Here is a 12,659-nt window from a genome sequence, read left to right on the forward strand (position 1 = left end):
GTTCAGATGTAGCATTTGACTACAGAATGGAACAGGAAGAAATAAAAACTAGTGATTAGCAGGGCCCCATTCAGGAGCTTTGATGGCGTGTTGTGCAACACTGAGTAGTGAGAGAAAAGGCATCCATTGCTTGTACGGCAGCCCGAGGGCACACATGGTGCTGGCTCTGCACCCCGTGTGATCATGGGCACCTGATCTCCACTGCTGCCAAGCCCAAGCACAAGAAAACCAATGTCAACATGCGCACACACTTTCCCACACCTTCGGGGGAAGCATGTGTGCAAGTTGCTACAAACAGAGCCGCGGGTACTTCAAATTCTGTTCTCTGGTCCACAGTGCATAGTGAGAAACCGAGGCCAGAGAAGCACGTGGAGAGAGCTTCTTAGACTTTATTCAAGACACACCTATGAAAACACAGCTAAATGTTTTGTCCCTAGCTCCAGGTCCAATCTCCATCTCAAAACAGAGAGTAGGTCAAAAAAATTCATGTTGATTTAAAGCAATCAGATTCTTGGAAGTTACTTTGCCCAGTGGTCATCAATGCTATTAAGTACCAGGAAATTCTTTATTCTAATGGTTTCACAACCAGCTGCACGATTCTGTGACTGCCACTGACATTGTGCTGTATCTTAGGGGCTAGCTCACTTGCACTGTGAAGGAGCAGACAGTGGGGAGTCATGGCTTTGGGGGCTGTATATTCTTGGTGGCAGTTGCTCAACTCCGCCACTGCAACATGATCATCAATGTATTCCAAAGAATGAGCGTGGCTGTGTTCTAATGAAACACAATTTAAAACAAATAAGAAGTGGGTAGGATCTGGCCCTTGGGCTGTAGTGTGGAGGTCTGGTCCATGTGATTGGTGACTCCAGGTATTGAGCATGGTATTGTCTTTCATGAGGACTTGGCCATGATGATCAGCCCTGAAGCTGACAGGTATGCAGTGGCTGACAGACCCACCAAGCAGAATAGCTCTGAGGCTGTGAAATAAAAAGTGAGCAGATGGTAGAGGGGCCAAGCTGAGGTTGGATTTGAGAGTCAGAGCAAATACACACTTCAAGGATGTGCATTTCACAATGACATTATGGGATGCCAATCCACAGCCCATATATTGGCTGCCAATCCACAGCCCATACATTGGCTGCCATCTTCTTGGTTCTTCATATTTGCGATTTAGAGCAACTCAGTCTAAAGCTTCAACCATTTACTGAAGGGCAACAGTAACTGTCACTCATTATTTCTGAGATGGAAATCAACTTTGGCTTTATTAGTTATCTTGATTATTTGAAAAAGAAAAAAAACACACAGAGTTCCCATAAATCTCATTATTTTCTCTAGGAAAGATTAGCTATATTAAGGTAATATTATTTTACTTTACTAAAATGAATGGTTGTGAAATTATTTCAAAATTCATGATAGTATCATGCTCCAAATGTAATTTCAAATTCCTTTCACTGAAAGACAGAGACGTTTAGACCTCTTCTTTGATACAAATAAAGGTACATTATATTCTTATATAATCAACACTGAACAAAGATTAAAGGCTCTGTTTTGTTACATTTTGTTATTGTTAGCTAGAAATTTGTCTGTGACAATAGTCACACAACCCTGGAGGAACGTCTATTAGTATTCAGGTAGTGATAGTGTACTTGAAACATTTAGCATACAAAAATTCTTCTGACATGGTGTAATTTTTTTCTACTACTTCTCACTTAGTTACAAAATAGAAAGAGGATGAATGTGTAATGAATAGCAGGATTTAACCTCTCAATTGAAATGTCAATTTACACAGTAGTATAATAACATGTGAAGGTCAAAGAAACATTACTTTGTTTCTACACTTTAATTTTGATCTATCTCTTGGACCAGTACCATAAAAACTTCTACTGAAAAGAATGTAACTATTGATTGAAGGACTTGAACAATTGAGTGTTTCTAATGTGACAAGTGATTATAATCTAAACCACAAAACAGTTCTTTACTGACAAGTAACAGTTGAGACCGTTAATAGCTTTTCTGTCTTATGACAAAATACAGTGACACATTCAGCACTATTTCCCACATAACTGTTAAAATAAAAAATGCATTCTTGAAACAGGCAGACATGATAGAATGTCCATAACGGGTATTTAAAATGATGTGGAAAGAATAAGTTATCAAGACTTTCAAGCAGCGAGTATGAGACTCCTGTGAGAGTTAATAACAATTACATGGCCCGATGTTCCCTGGACCTGTCAGCCCAGGGGTGGCTGAGGACGTCAGCTGGTGTGATTCCTCACAGCTGTTCAACACGGCCATGCCAGCCCTGGAATCCCAGGACACCGGTCCCATTGGCTGTGTTCCAAGTCACGTGAGCGATGCGGTCTCCACACTGACTGTCAATTCTCCTGTCTGACTCATTAACATCACTGCATGTCTTGCATATATTGAGAGATGAAATATATATGAACATTCAAATGGGGAATCACAGCTAGGCATATTTTTTTTCCATCTGTGTTTTTACAATTCCATCTCAAATAAAAACCAACTAGGAGTTTAACTTATTTCTGGAAGTAAATATTTAAGAACAATTTAGAGTGGACGTATTTGCAAGCATTTTATAAATTAACTAGGCTGATTGGATATTCCTGCCATTTCTAATTATTGAACCATCCCCAATTCCAAAAATTCTATTTTCAATAAGGAATTTTTATTTTATTAAAATATTTCTAGACAGTCATGGGAATCTCAATGCCTACTATCATAATCCAATTGTGTGTTAAGTGGTGAGATTCAAGCTAAGATTTGGAGCAATTCTCTTGGATTCATTTTAAGAGCTGTGAAAAGCAATAACCATACTGGAGAGTAGGTAGGAAATGAGAAGTTATAAAAACCTTACTTTGGTCCTCAAATCAGTATATAAAAAAGAGAAAAACTACATGGGAAAATGGAGTACATTAACTAAGCAGGAGAACTATAACTGAAAAGATGCTTCATTTAGCCTTATTCATCACTTCTTATTAAACCCATAAATCCAGGCTGCTGACATTGGAAAAAAATGACTGTTCCATAAAGAAATTTTTAGTCAAGTTAAAGGATATTTCTGAGATCATCGGTAGTGAAAAAATGTCTTCCCATTAACAAGAATAAAGTTTGGATGAGACCTAACAGGGCCATTTCTGGATTAGCAACAGGGATGCACACTACAGTATTTCATAGACCATCTCTTCCAATGGTTTTGAAATAGTTTCACTAAGTAGTTTCCTTTGAGGACAGGAATGATGAAGGCATCTCTGCTCTGTGGGGTCCATTTAGTGACGCTGACTACACAGAGAAGTCAAAAGTCAGAGAGAATTAGTGAACACTGAACCACTTCCCGGCTCTCGTCTGACACTGAGAGAAAGTACTGTAATTGTTTAATGCCCCCTGAAGAGAGACAGATATGATGGGGTGTTTTGTGGACTCTGGGTTATTGTGTATCTACGTGTTCATGCTTTAGAAAGTATTACTGTATTAATGTTCAATGCGCAAATCAAGGAAGCACTTCAATTAGAGATTGCAAAGGTTTACTGAAGCCATATAAAGAAGAAAACCATGTAACTTCCTTCCTACATAGTATAGCGTTAATATATGTAAAACTTAAGCCAAAGTTACATTGCACAATTATTCTATGAGCCTAATGGAGCTTCTCTACTTGATACAGGAAAGCATTGAAATTTTAATGCTGGATTGTTGATTGGCGCTATTTGGAAGTCTCAGGGTGCTTAAACAGAAATCAGGAAACTTATATCCTACATCAGCAATATCGCGAATTAAATGAAGTAATGAGAGAATTTCCAGAAAGTCTCCAAGTGCATTCCTCACCGTCTTTAATAATGAAAGAAAAATTATTTAGCATTTTGATGTAAAGGAATGGGGGAGCAGGGAATGAAAAGTCAAGAGGCAGACAGACCCTTGATAACAAAAGGTTTACTCTTTTAATCTTCTTTGATTACACTGAGAAACTTCCAGGAGGCAAAATTTAATTAAGGTTAGTGAAGGTTTCTGTAAAAATTGACAGCTCATTGATGTACTAGCACCCTGGCTGCTGAAGATATTTTTCAGGTATATATATATATATATATATATATATATATATACACACACATACACACACACACACACACACACACACACACACACAGTAAGACACCTGGCTCTTAAATCACATTAGAAGACATTCCCATTTGTGGCAGTACAATGGCCTCAATGCCACATCTTATGTCTTCTTATTCCATTTCTCCCAGAGCCCTCTTTCCTTGCTACTCTCTTCTTTCTACCTGGGACATTGCTATTCATCCTTTCAGACTTTATTATTAAATATTGCAGGAACCATGTTATGAAAGCCTCTCCTTCATTTCTAGATTAGAAAGTATGGCCATAGTGAGTTGTAAAAAATTAAACATTAGCCCTACATCTCATAGCTCATAAGAAGTGTGCTGGGTTGGAGCCGCATTCTCTCTGAGTACACTGCTCCTCTCCTGTGTGCCAAGTCGCCATGCAGAACTGAAGAGGCACAGAGGCAAAGGACGGGGGTCCATTAGCACATGGACCTGCAGCCACAGAGGGACAATAACAACAGGATACCTTCATGTGTCCAGGCTAAGCTAGTGGCTGTCTCTCCCATGTGGAAGGGCCACATCAGCATGCAGGCTGCAATGTCAAGTCTACCTTGTCGGTCTCCATGATGTAAGTTGTTCATCAGGTTAAAATCACGAGTAAGATCAGCTTTCACGGTGGGGTGGGAGGACTGGAAACCATTTTCCATTTCCCTTCTCCTGATTATGGGAACAAATGCTTTCCAGGGACATTCAACAATGCTACCCACAATCAGAAAAGGACAGACACACTTAGAAACAAGTCTACCAACAAAGAGATACGAAGTCACCAGGTCACTTACTTATCTCCTTTGCTTTTGGAGATGCCGACCAACTTCTCGATGCCGCCAGCATCCCGTAAGGCCTTGGCATTCTCCATGTTCTTGGTGATCACTTCATGTAAGGTGCAGCAGACCGCTGTCACAGTGTCATCTGACATGGTCTTGCTGGCTGCGTTGTTGCTGTTATTCCCACCGGGAAGTCTGTGGACCAGGTCTCGCATGGCGTATTTGCCTTTGGAAAAGAAAATGAAGGGAAGAGTTGAAGAGAAGTCAAGGTGGAGGAAGAGAGCAGAGGGAGAGATGGGAACAGGGAGAGGAAAAGAGAATGCAGGGGGCCACATGAATGCACAGTTTTTGATTTCCTACCACTAAATGTTCTCTATGGGGTGATTTCAAACACATAATGCCAAAAAAAAGTACAGCTATTCCATGGTATCCATGGGCCAAGGCTACCAGGAATCTCCTCACCCCAGTGGTCACCACGTCCATGGATGCCCAACTCTCTTTTGTAAGTGGCATATGAACAGCCTTACTCATAAGTTCAGTCATCATTCAATTATTTTTAATAGTTAAAGCAGTGTAAATAGTTGTTATTCCTTATTTTTGTGAAATAATGACAAGAAATAGAAGTATGTGCATGTTTAGTATAAGTGCCATTTTCAAAGAATATTTCTGATCTGCAGTTGGTTGAATCCAAGGATGAAAAACCCATGGATGTGGAGGGCTGACTGTCTTTCCTTATAGGCAATGTCTGGACTTGGGTACCAGAGAGATGTGCTTTGAGTCAATGCTTCTAAGCCTCAGGATTTTTCCAATCTGTAAAGCAAGAATGATAATGATACCTAATTTACAAGATTATTTTCCAGATTAAGTGAGCAAATGTACAGAAAACATTTGACATATATGATTAACAAAGACACAGGGCTCGACAGATGTTAACTAGTAAGTTCTTGATTGATGTATTCACTAAAGTCAAGAATATGTAGCAATTCTAACACAACCCTCAAAGACAGCTTAACAGATGCTATGGTGGGACCTATCATATTTAGCAAGAGTCAAACCACAAGTAGGCGGGGAACATGATCACATATGTGAGTTCTGAGCTCTGCAAAGCAAAGAGAAACCCTGAAAGTGGGGGAGAGGAGCCTGACAAATACCATCTAACAAGGTGTCCTTTGTATTCCAGTAACCTTGTCTCTCATGGAATTTTATTGTATGGCTCTATAATATAACATTTACTAACATGGCGTGTTTTTCTTTGTGTGAATAATAACATAAAATCCAACTCTGCTGCCTTAATTCACTTTATCATTATTAATCTTGCTACTCCCAATGATAAAGGTACTTAACAATGGCATATTTATGGAGTACTTTTCATTTACAAAGCACTTTAGGCATTGCCAATGATTCAACAAGGCAATTAATTTATCCCACCTGCAGCTTCCAATTCTCCTCCTTTAATTTACTTCTGGAAGTAGGCAAATGGATTCTTGCAGCAAAGTTGTCTATTCTTACATTTTTCAGGTAGAATTGGCAAATACACAAAGTTTGATCCCTGCTTGTCTTCCATACCCCAAGGAGACATGTGTAGCCAGAACCTAAAAGCTATTTGAGATATTTTACCCCCACCACATCTCTAAGTGATAGCTCTGGCTAAATTCTCTAGTTACACTGCCTGGGGGCAGGGAAAGAACTGCACAGGTATAGGCAATGTGTTAATTGTCGGCAGTGATAAATAAAGCATAGCCCCTTGTAATTTTGGTATCTGCTCCTATCCTATGTTTAGGAGGCTTATTTTAACTTGGAGAGAAAATGCTGATGTTTAAATTACTGAAATAGAAAAGTGTCTTCATTCACTCGATGATAGCAGCGGAGGAAGTGTGACAAAATGGTCTGCCTGAAAAAAACCCCAAATGTAGCGTATTTATTTTCTAGTGACAGCACTTAAAGAGGCTTGGAGAAGATACTTTTACATGGATAGGACTCTGTGCAACTGGCTTTATCTGTTTGTCATCAAGTCACACTCAGCCCTGGCTAAGAGTTTACTTCTGCTGGTGACAACACGCTGGCGACTGTGAGTTCATTAACCCCCATGAGGCGGCAGAAGGCAAATGTGAGATGCACAGAAGCCAGAAGATAGATGTGTTCTTTTTTCTTTGTCTTTATAAGGGAAGGGACAGAGGAAGGACAGCACGATTGAAAAATATTTCACCCATTACGCATATGCGGGTGCTCACACTCTTGACTGGGCGTGGAGGATTGCTTTTGTGACCTTGGGCATTGGCAAGGTTGGAAGAAAAGTGAGGACCAGGACAGGGTTTGGCGGTGGCATTCCTCAGTTCTGCCTGCTGTTACCACAATTAAAATTGTGTCAGGGAAACCCGAAGGTGTGGCTTCATCGTGGGCTCCCCAGCTGTGAGTCCTGAAGGGACACAGCTGTCCCTATAACCCGCAGGTGGCACATCACTACCCCGAGGAGCAGCCTCTTCCCCTCGCACTGCACAAACTGCAAACAGTGTCACTGTCCCTGTGCCCACACCATGCGGAGGACCAGGAGTCCTTCCTGTGTGCAGCCTCCCACTCCTGGACCGCTGGGACAATGCACCGCAAATAGTTTATTCCTAATATTTCCAGTGGAGTTCGCTGACATTTTGTTAGCAGTTGGATACATTCCGTTTAATCTATTTATCAAGACAGATACATTTTTGCCTATGTTTCTGATCATCTGAAGGAAGAAACAAATCAAGTAAAATTATTCCCTAAGGAAGAAGACCTCTTGGCAGGGTTTGTTAATTATTTGAGGGCATAATTTCTTTAGCCTTTGTTTATGTGCTGAAAAAAGCTGTCTTCTCACATTGGAATTTGAATCTTCACAGGAATTTTAGGTAGCAAGGAAAGCTTTTTATCTATTTCCAAGTTTTTAGAAACTCTGAGATTAATTGGAAAAAAAAAGAAAATATGGAACATAGAATAATTACAGCCACAAGGGACCGTGTTCAGTGTGCTTGTATTGGCAGCTCTGGAGGATGGAAATTCATCCTTCTGCATGGGGCTTGTTAGGGAGGCTTCATAGGGCAGGTGGGTGTCTAGGATTGGTCTGTCGTTCGGGGAGCAGCAGGATTAAGTTGCTGTTTTAAAAAGAGAATTTGGGTGCATTAAGAAGAAAAATTTCAGTACAATATGATTGAAGGTGGGAGAAACATGTGCTTATTTTATTGACAATGAAGTTCTCTATTCTGAAGTCCTTTGGAAATTATCAGCACTACTATGACTGTCAAGGTAGCTTGTCCCTATAACTGTTCCATGTCCCAGAGTTTCTATTTTCCACAGATTTCTAAACACTAGAAAAAGCTAAACAACCATTCTTGTTACCCAGTAAGAATTTTGGCTCCTCTTTTCTCTCATCCGGCAGCCACTTGTGGGCCACTGAGACCTGAGATTTCTCTCAGGGTAAAGGAGTTCATGTCCTTTTGTGTTTCAGCAGCAGTATGAAGGGGCGAGTCCAGTGGCCCCAGCTTTATTCTCAAAGCTTAACACCATCAAGGTAAAGTGTTGATTCCTTTTCTTTTTGGAGCAAGGAATGAGTTCTTCTAGGGTGAATGAGGCGGTGGCTGGACCAGCAGGTGGACACCATCTCTCTGGGAAGACGAAGGGACAAGCTGGGGTTCTCCAGGGGCCAGACAGTTCCAGGGCCCGGAGCTCAGCAGTGGTGCCGGGGGCAGGGGACGCTTCATGGATGCAGGGCAGAGCATGGAGCACAGGGCTCCCACCGTGGGGGCATGTGTGGAGCTATTATACATAATTTTGGGGGAAAAGTCGTTTCACAATTAAATTATGATCCGGGCTGTCTGAGGCCTCAATGGTCCTGTGATGCTGTCATGCTCAGGGGCAAGATTGCATCAGCTGAAGACACCCCGGTCTTTGAGAACCGAGTAGTAACACAAAAGGAGAAAAGTTTCACCTGGGGAGGGACAGATTCCTTATCAGCTCAGCTCATCCCACCTACTGTTGTGAGAACGTTTTTTCTCATCTCACAGTGCTAATCAACATCAGCGCCTCATTTACCTAAGATCCTCATTAGCACAAAATCTTCATCATCATAGGATTAGCACCACCCTCCGAGTCTTCCGTTGCTCCCTAGGAACCAAGCCAATAAACAGTGGCAAGCTCGGAGTGCCTTTGTAGTTGCCCGCTCTGAAGCACTGACCTCCTGGCCTCCTGTATACCTGGAAACTACACGTCTCCATTGTCTTCAGCACTCACTGTCCGTCCCCTTTTCTGGGTAGTCAAAGGATTGATCACCCTCCAATAGGGGCACCGAGCGAGCAAGCGGAGGGAGGTGCAGGTCTTAGGATGAACTGCCCAGGCCCCCAGCAGGGGTGGTGGTGCCAGCTCTCTCTTCTGGATTTAATTCGGTTTAACAATAAGAAAAGGGCATGCTACTGACTGAGAACCCCAGAGTGATTCCCGCCGATGGTACAGGTGGCAGGCAACTGGAACAGTTCAGGATCCAAACAATGAGCCTCTGTGACCACAAAGAGGTGGCCATGGTGAGGTGGAAGACAGGACAGCAGACCTGATGGAGATGCCAAAGATGGAATGGGTGGGGCTTGGGAATGTGCAATCTCGGGGTAGGGAGGGAATGCTGGTAGCAGAACTTTGTGCTTGTTGAAGGCTCCTGTCTCTGTGTTGGGTCTGTGATTGTTTCTGTTTCTATTCTGGACTAAGTCTATTTCTGTACTTCTGAGGGCTAACACTTAGTCTCCCGATATGCAGCAGGAATATTGAGTCATGGTTTTATGGTCTGACCATCTGCATGCTATGAGGTGACAGACAACAGCGAAGTGACTTGCATCCCTTTCTGCTCTGATTATGGATTTCATTGCATCTCACAGAGTTCTTTGTGAAGCTCATCTTTCCTGTGCACCATTCTAAACTCAGACGCTGCAGACTGATTAGAGAAAGGATCTTTTATTTTTAAGGTCAGGTAGAATATAGTGAGCAATCTAGGATCAGCTTCCCCATTTCTAGAGCTGCTAAAACTGCTCTACACATATTTGCTGAGATGCTCTGAAATTTTTAAAAACTATCTTTGCAGTAAAAATCACACCACACATATTTATGATCTCACCCATTTTAAATGTATCATTTAGTGATGTTAAGTAAGTTGATATCATTGTGCAACCACCAATCATATACAGAACTCTTCTCACCTTGCACAACTGAAATTCATACCCGCTATCAATAACACCCTCTCTCTATCCTTCCCTCAAACCCCCATTGTATTTTCAGTGCATATAAATTTGGCTATTCTAGGTTCCTTACATAAATGAAATCAGTGTTTGTCTTTTGGTGACTGGATTATTTCACTTAGCATAATGTATTTAAGGTTCATTATGCAGCATGCTTGCGGTGTACAAGCACGTGTTCACCACATTCTGCTCATTCATTCATCTGTTGATGGAAACTGCGTTGCTTGCTTTGCCGCTAGTGAATTACGCTGCTATGAGTGTGGGTGCACAAATAGCCTTTCATTGTCACTTGTGCCTTTCAATCTGAAGTTAGTTTCTTGTAGACAAGATGGAGCTAAATCATTTTTTATGCACTCTGAACATTTCCGTCTTTGCAGCATTCAACCATTTTCATTTAAAGCAAGTACTGATAAGAAAGGACTTAATTTCTTGCATTTTGCTATTTGTTTTCCATGTGCCTCATTTCTTGCCTTACTACATTACTGTCTCTTATATTTAGCTACATTTTTTTTGTGGTGAAATTTTTTTTTTTTAAACAAAGTTACCAGGGGAGAGCACAAACGCAGTCCCCCACTACCGCAAATTATGCAGTCGAGTTTCCCGCATGTGGTGAAATATTTTAACGCCCTCCTCATTCTTTTTTCTGTATGTTCTGTAACTACTGTGTGTATGTGTGTGTGGGGGGCACACATACATGTGTGGCTATCATGGGTATTACATTTATCATCTTAAAGCTGTGACACTCAAATCTGTATCAAGTTAACTTCAGTAGCATACAAAACCTCTTCTCATTTATAGTTCCATTGTAAACCTATTAGTAACTGATGTCACAAAGTCACATACTTGTATAAGTGTCAAAAATGATCATTTCTGTTTTAATGTAGTAGTCCCTGAAATTATGTAGAAAACAAAGCGTGGAATTACAAACTGATGTTACTACAAAAATGTCTTACAGGCTAATAACTTTTCCCCAGTGAAACATATTGGTCTCATAAATTATGGAGAAAAAAAAAGCAGTGGAATTATAAACCACAATAATATTAGCTTTTATAATTGCCTATGCATTTATTTTTACACAGGTATTTATTTTTTCTTATAACTTTGAATTACTACCCAGTGTTCCTTCATTTCTGCAGGACTTCTTTAGGATTTCTTATGGAAAGTTTTAGTGGTAATGAACTTTCTTAGCTCTTATTTATTGGGAAATCTTTTAAATTCTCTTTCACTTCTGAAGAACATGCTTGATGGATATGGAATATTTGGTTGATAGGTTTTTTTTTTCTTCTAGCATTGTGAATATATCAGCACACTGCCTACTGACCTCTTTTGTTTTCGATGAAAAATCTGCTAGAATTTTATTGAGGATCTCTTGTATATGATAACTTGCTTCTGCTAGTTTCAAGATTCCCTCTTTATCTCTGCCTTTTGACATTTTGATTAGAATGAGGTTTGGTGTGAGTTTCTTAAGCCTCATCATATTTGGATTTTGCTGAGCTTCTTTCATATTTAGATCCATGTCTTTCATCAAATATACTAAGTTTTGAGCCTCTATTTTTTGTAATAATTTCTCTACCCCTTTCTCTCCTTTTCCTTGTGAGTTTCTCCCTGGTATCCCACAGGTCTCTTTGCACTATTCCTTTTATTTAATCTTTTTTTTTCTGTCCTTCAGGATCAATAATTTCAATTATCTTGCCTTCAAGTTTGTTGATTCTGTTTTCTGCCTGCTCACTCAAAACTGCCTTTGAATTCCTTTAGTCAATTTTGTCATTTAAGTTATTATATTTTTCTTTTTCATTTCTTTTTAGGTTTTCTGTCTATTGGATTTCCATATTGTGTTTATACATACTTTTCTTGGCTTTTTCTGTGTCTGATTTTAATTATCTGAGCATTTTTGAGGGAGTTATTTTAAAATCTGTGTCTAGTAGGGCAGCCATCTGGCTTTTCTCAAGGAGAGTTCCTAGTGGTCAGTTTCTTTCCCTTGACTTGGCCATACTTTTCTATTTCTTTGCAGTCCTTGATTGTTGTTGAAAACTGAAAACTTGAGTCTAATGAGGTAGTAACTCTGGAAATCAGATTCTCCTTCCTCCGAGTTTGCTACTTTTCTCTTTTTGTTTGTTTTGATTGTGTCATGCCATCTCTGTACTGAGGAGCAACCTATGGTATAGGTTTAAGGTTTTTGTAGACATTTTCTGAGGCTATGTCTTTCCCTGGGCCTGCAAGTGACTTTCTAATAACTCCCATATGTGCAACTGATTTGAACATTCTAGTTTTTAATGACTGGCTTCCAGAAGAAGAGAAAAGTAATGAATTGGGGGAGGGTGGGTGCCAACCTTTCAAATCTCCTGGAAACCAGTTGGGGCAAAGGAGAGGGGCTTGCAGCCATGAAGTGTGTGTGGGCCTGCATAACAGGGGTGCCTACCTCCGGCTACGTTTCTGTGTTGGGATGGAACTATCTATAGAAAAGCACAGATCCCCAGTATGTGGATGATAGGGTCCTTCATGCCAGGCCTGGA

General features: G+C 40.6%; 1 protein-coding gene across 6 annotated transcripts in view; it reads right to left on the reverse strand.

Moving 5' to 3' along the window:
• Ctnnd2 (catenin delta 2) overlaps positions 1–12,659 on the reverse strand; it is an 871,879-nt gene that overhangs the window by 45,180 nt on the left and 814,040 nt on the right. For all 6 annotated transcript variants that reach the window (XM_087189427.1, XM_004845189.4, XM_004845188.4 and 3 more), the window contains one exon: positions 4,916–5,126. In XM_087189427.1, coding sequence (XP_087045553.1) covers positions 4,916–5,126 — 211 coding nt within the window. The remainder of the gene's footprint in view (positions 1–4,915; positions 5,127–12,659) is intronic.

Source organism: Heterocephalus glaber, unplaced genomic scaffold (genome assembly GCF_053883595.1).
Source record: "Heterocephalus glaber isolate CG9 unplaced genomic scaffold, H.glaber_assembly_v1.0 deba00001538, whole genome shotgun sequence".
NCBI classification, from domain to species: Eukaryota; Metazoa; Chordata; class Mammalia; order Rodentia; family Bathyergidae; genus Heterocephalus; species Heterocephalus glaber.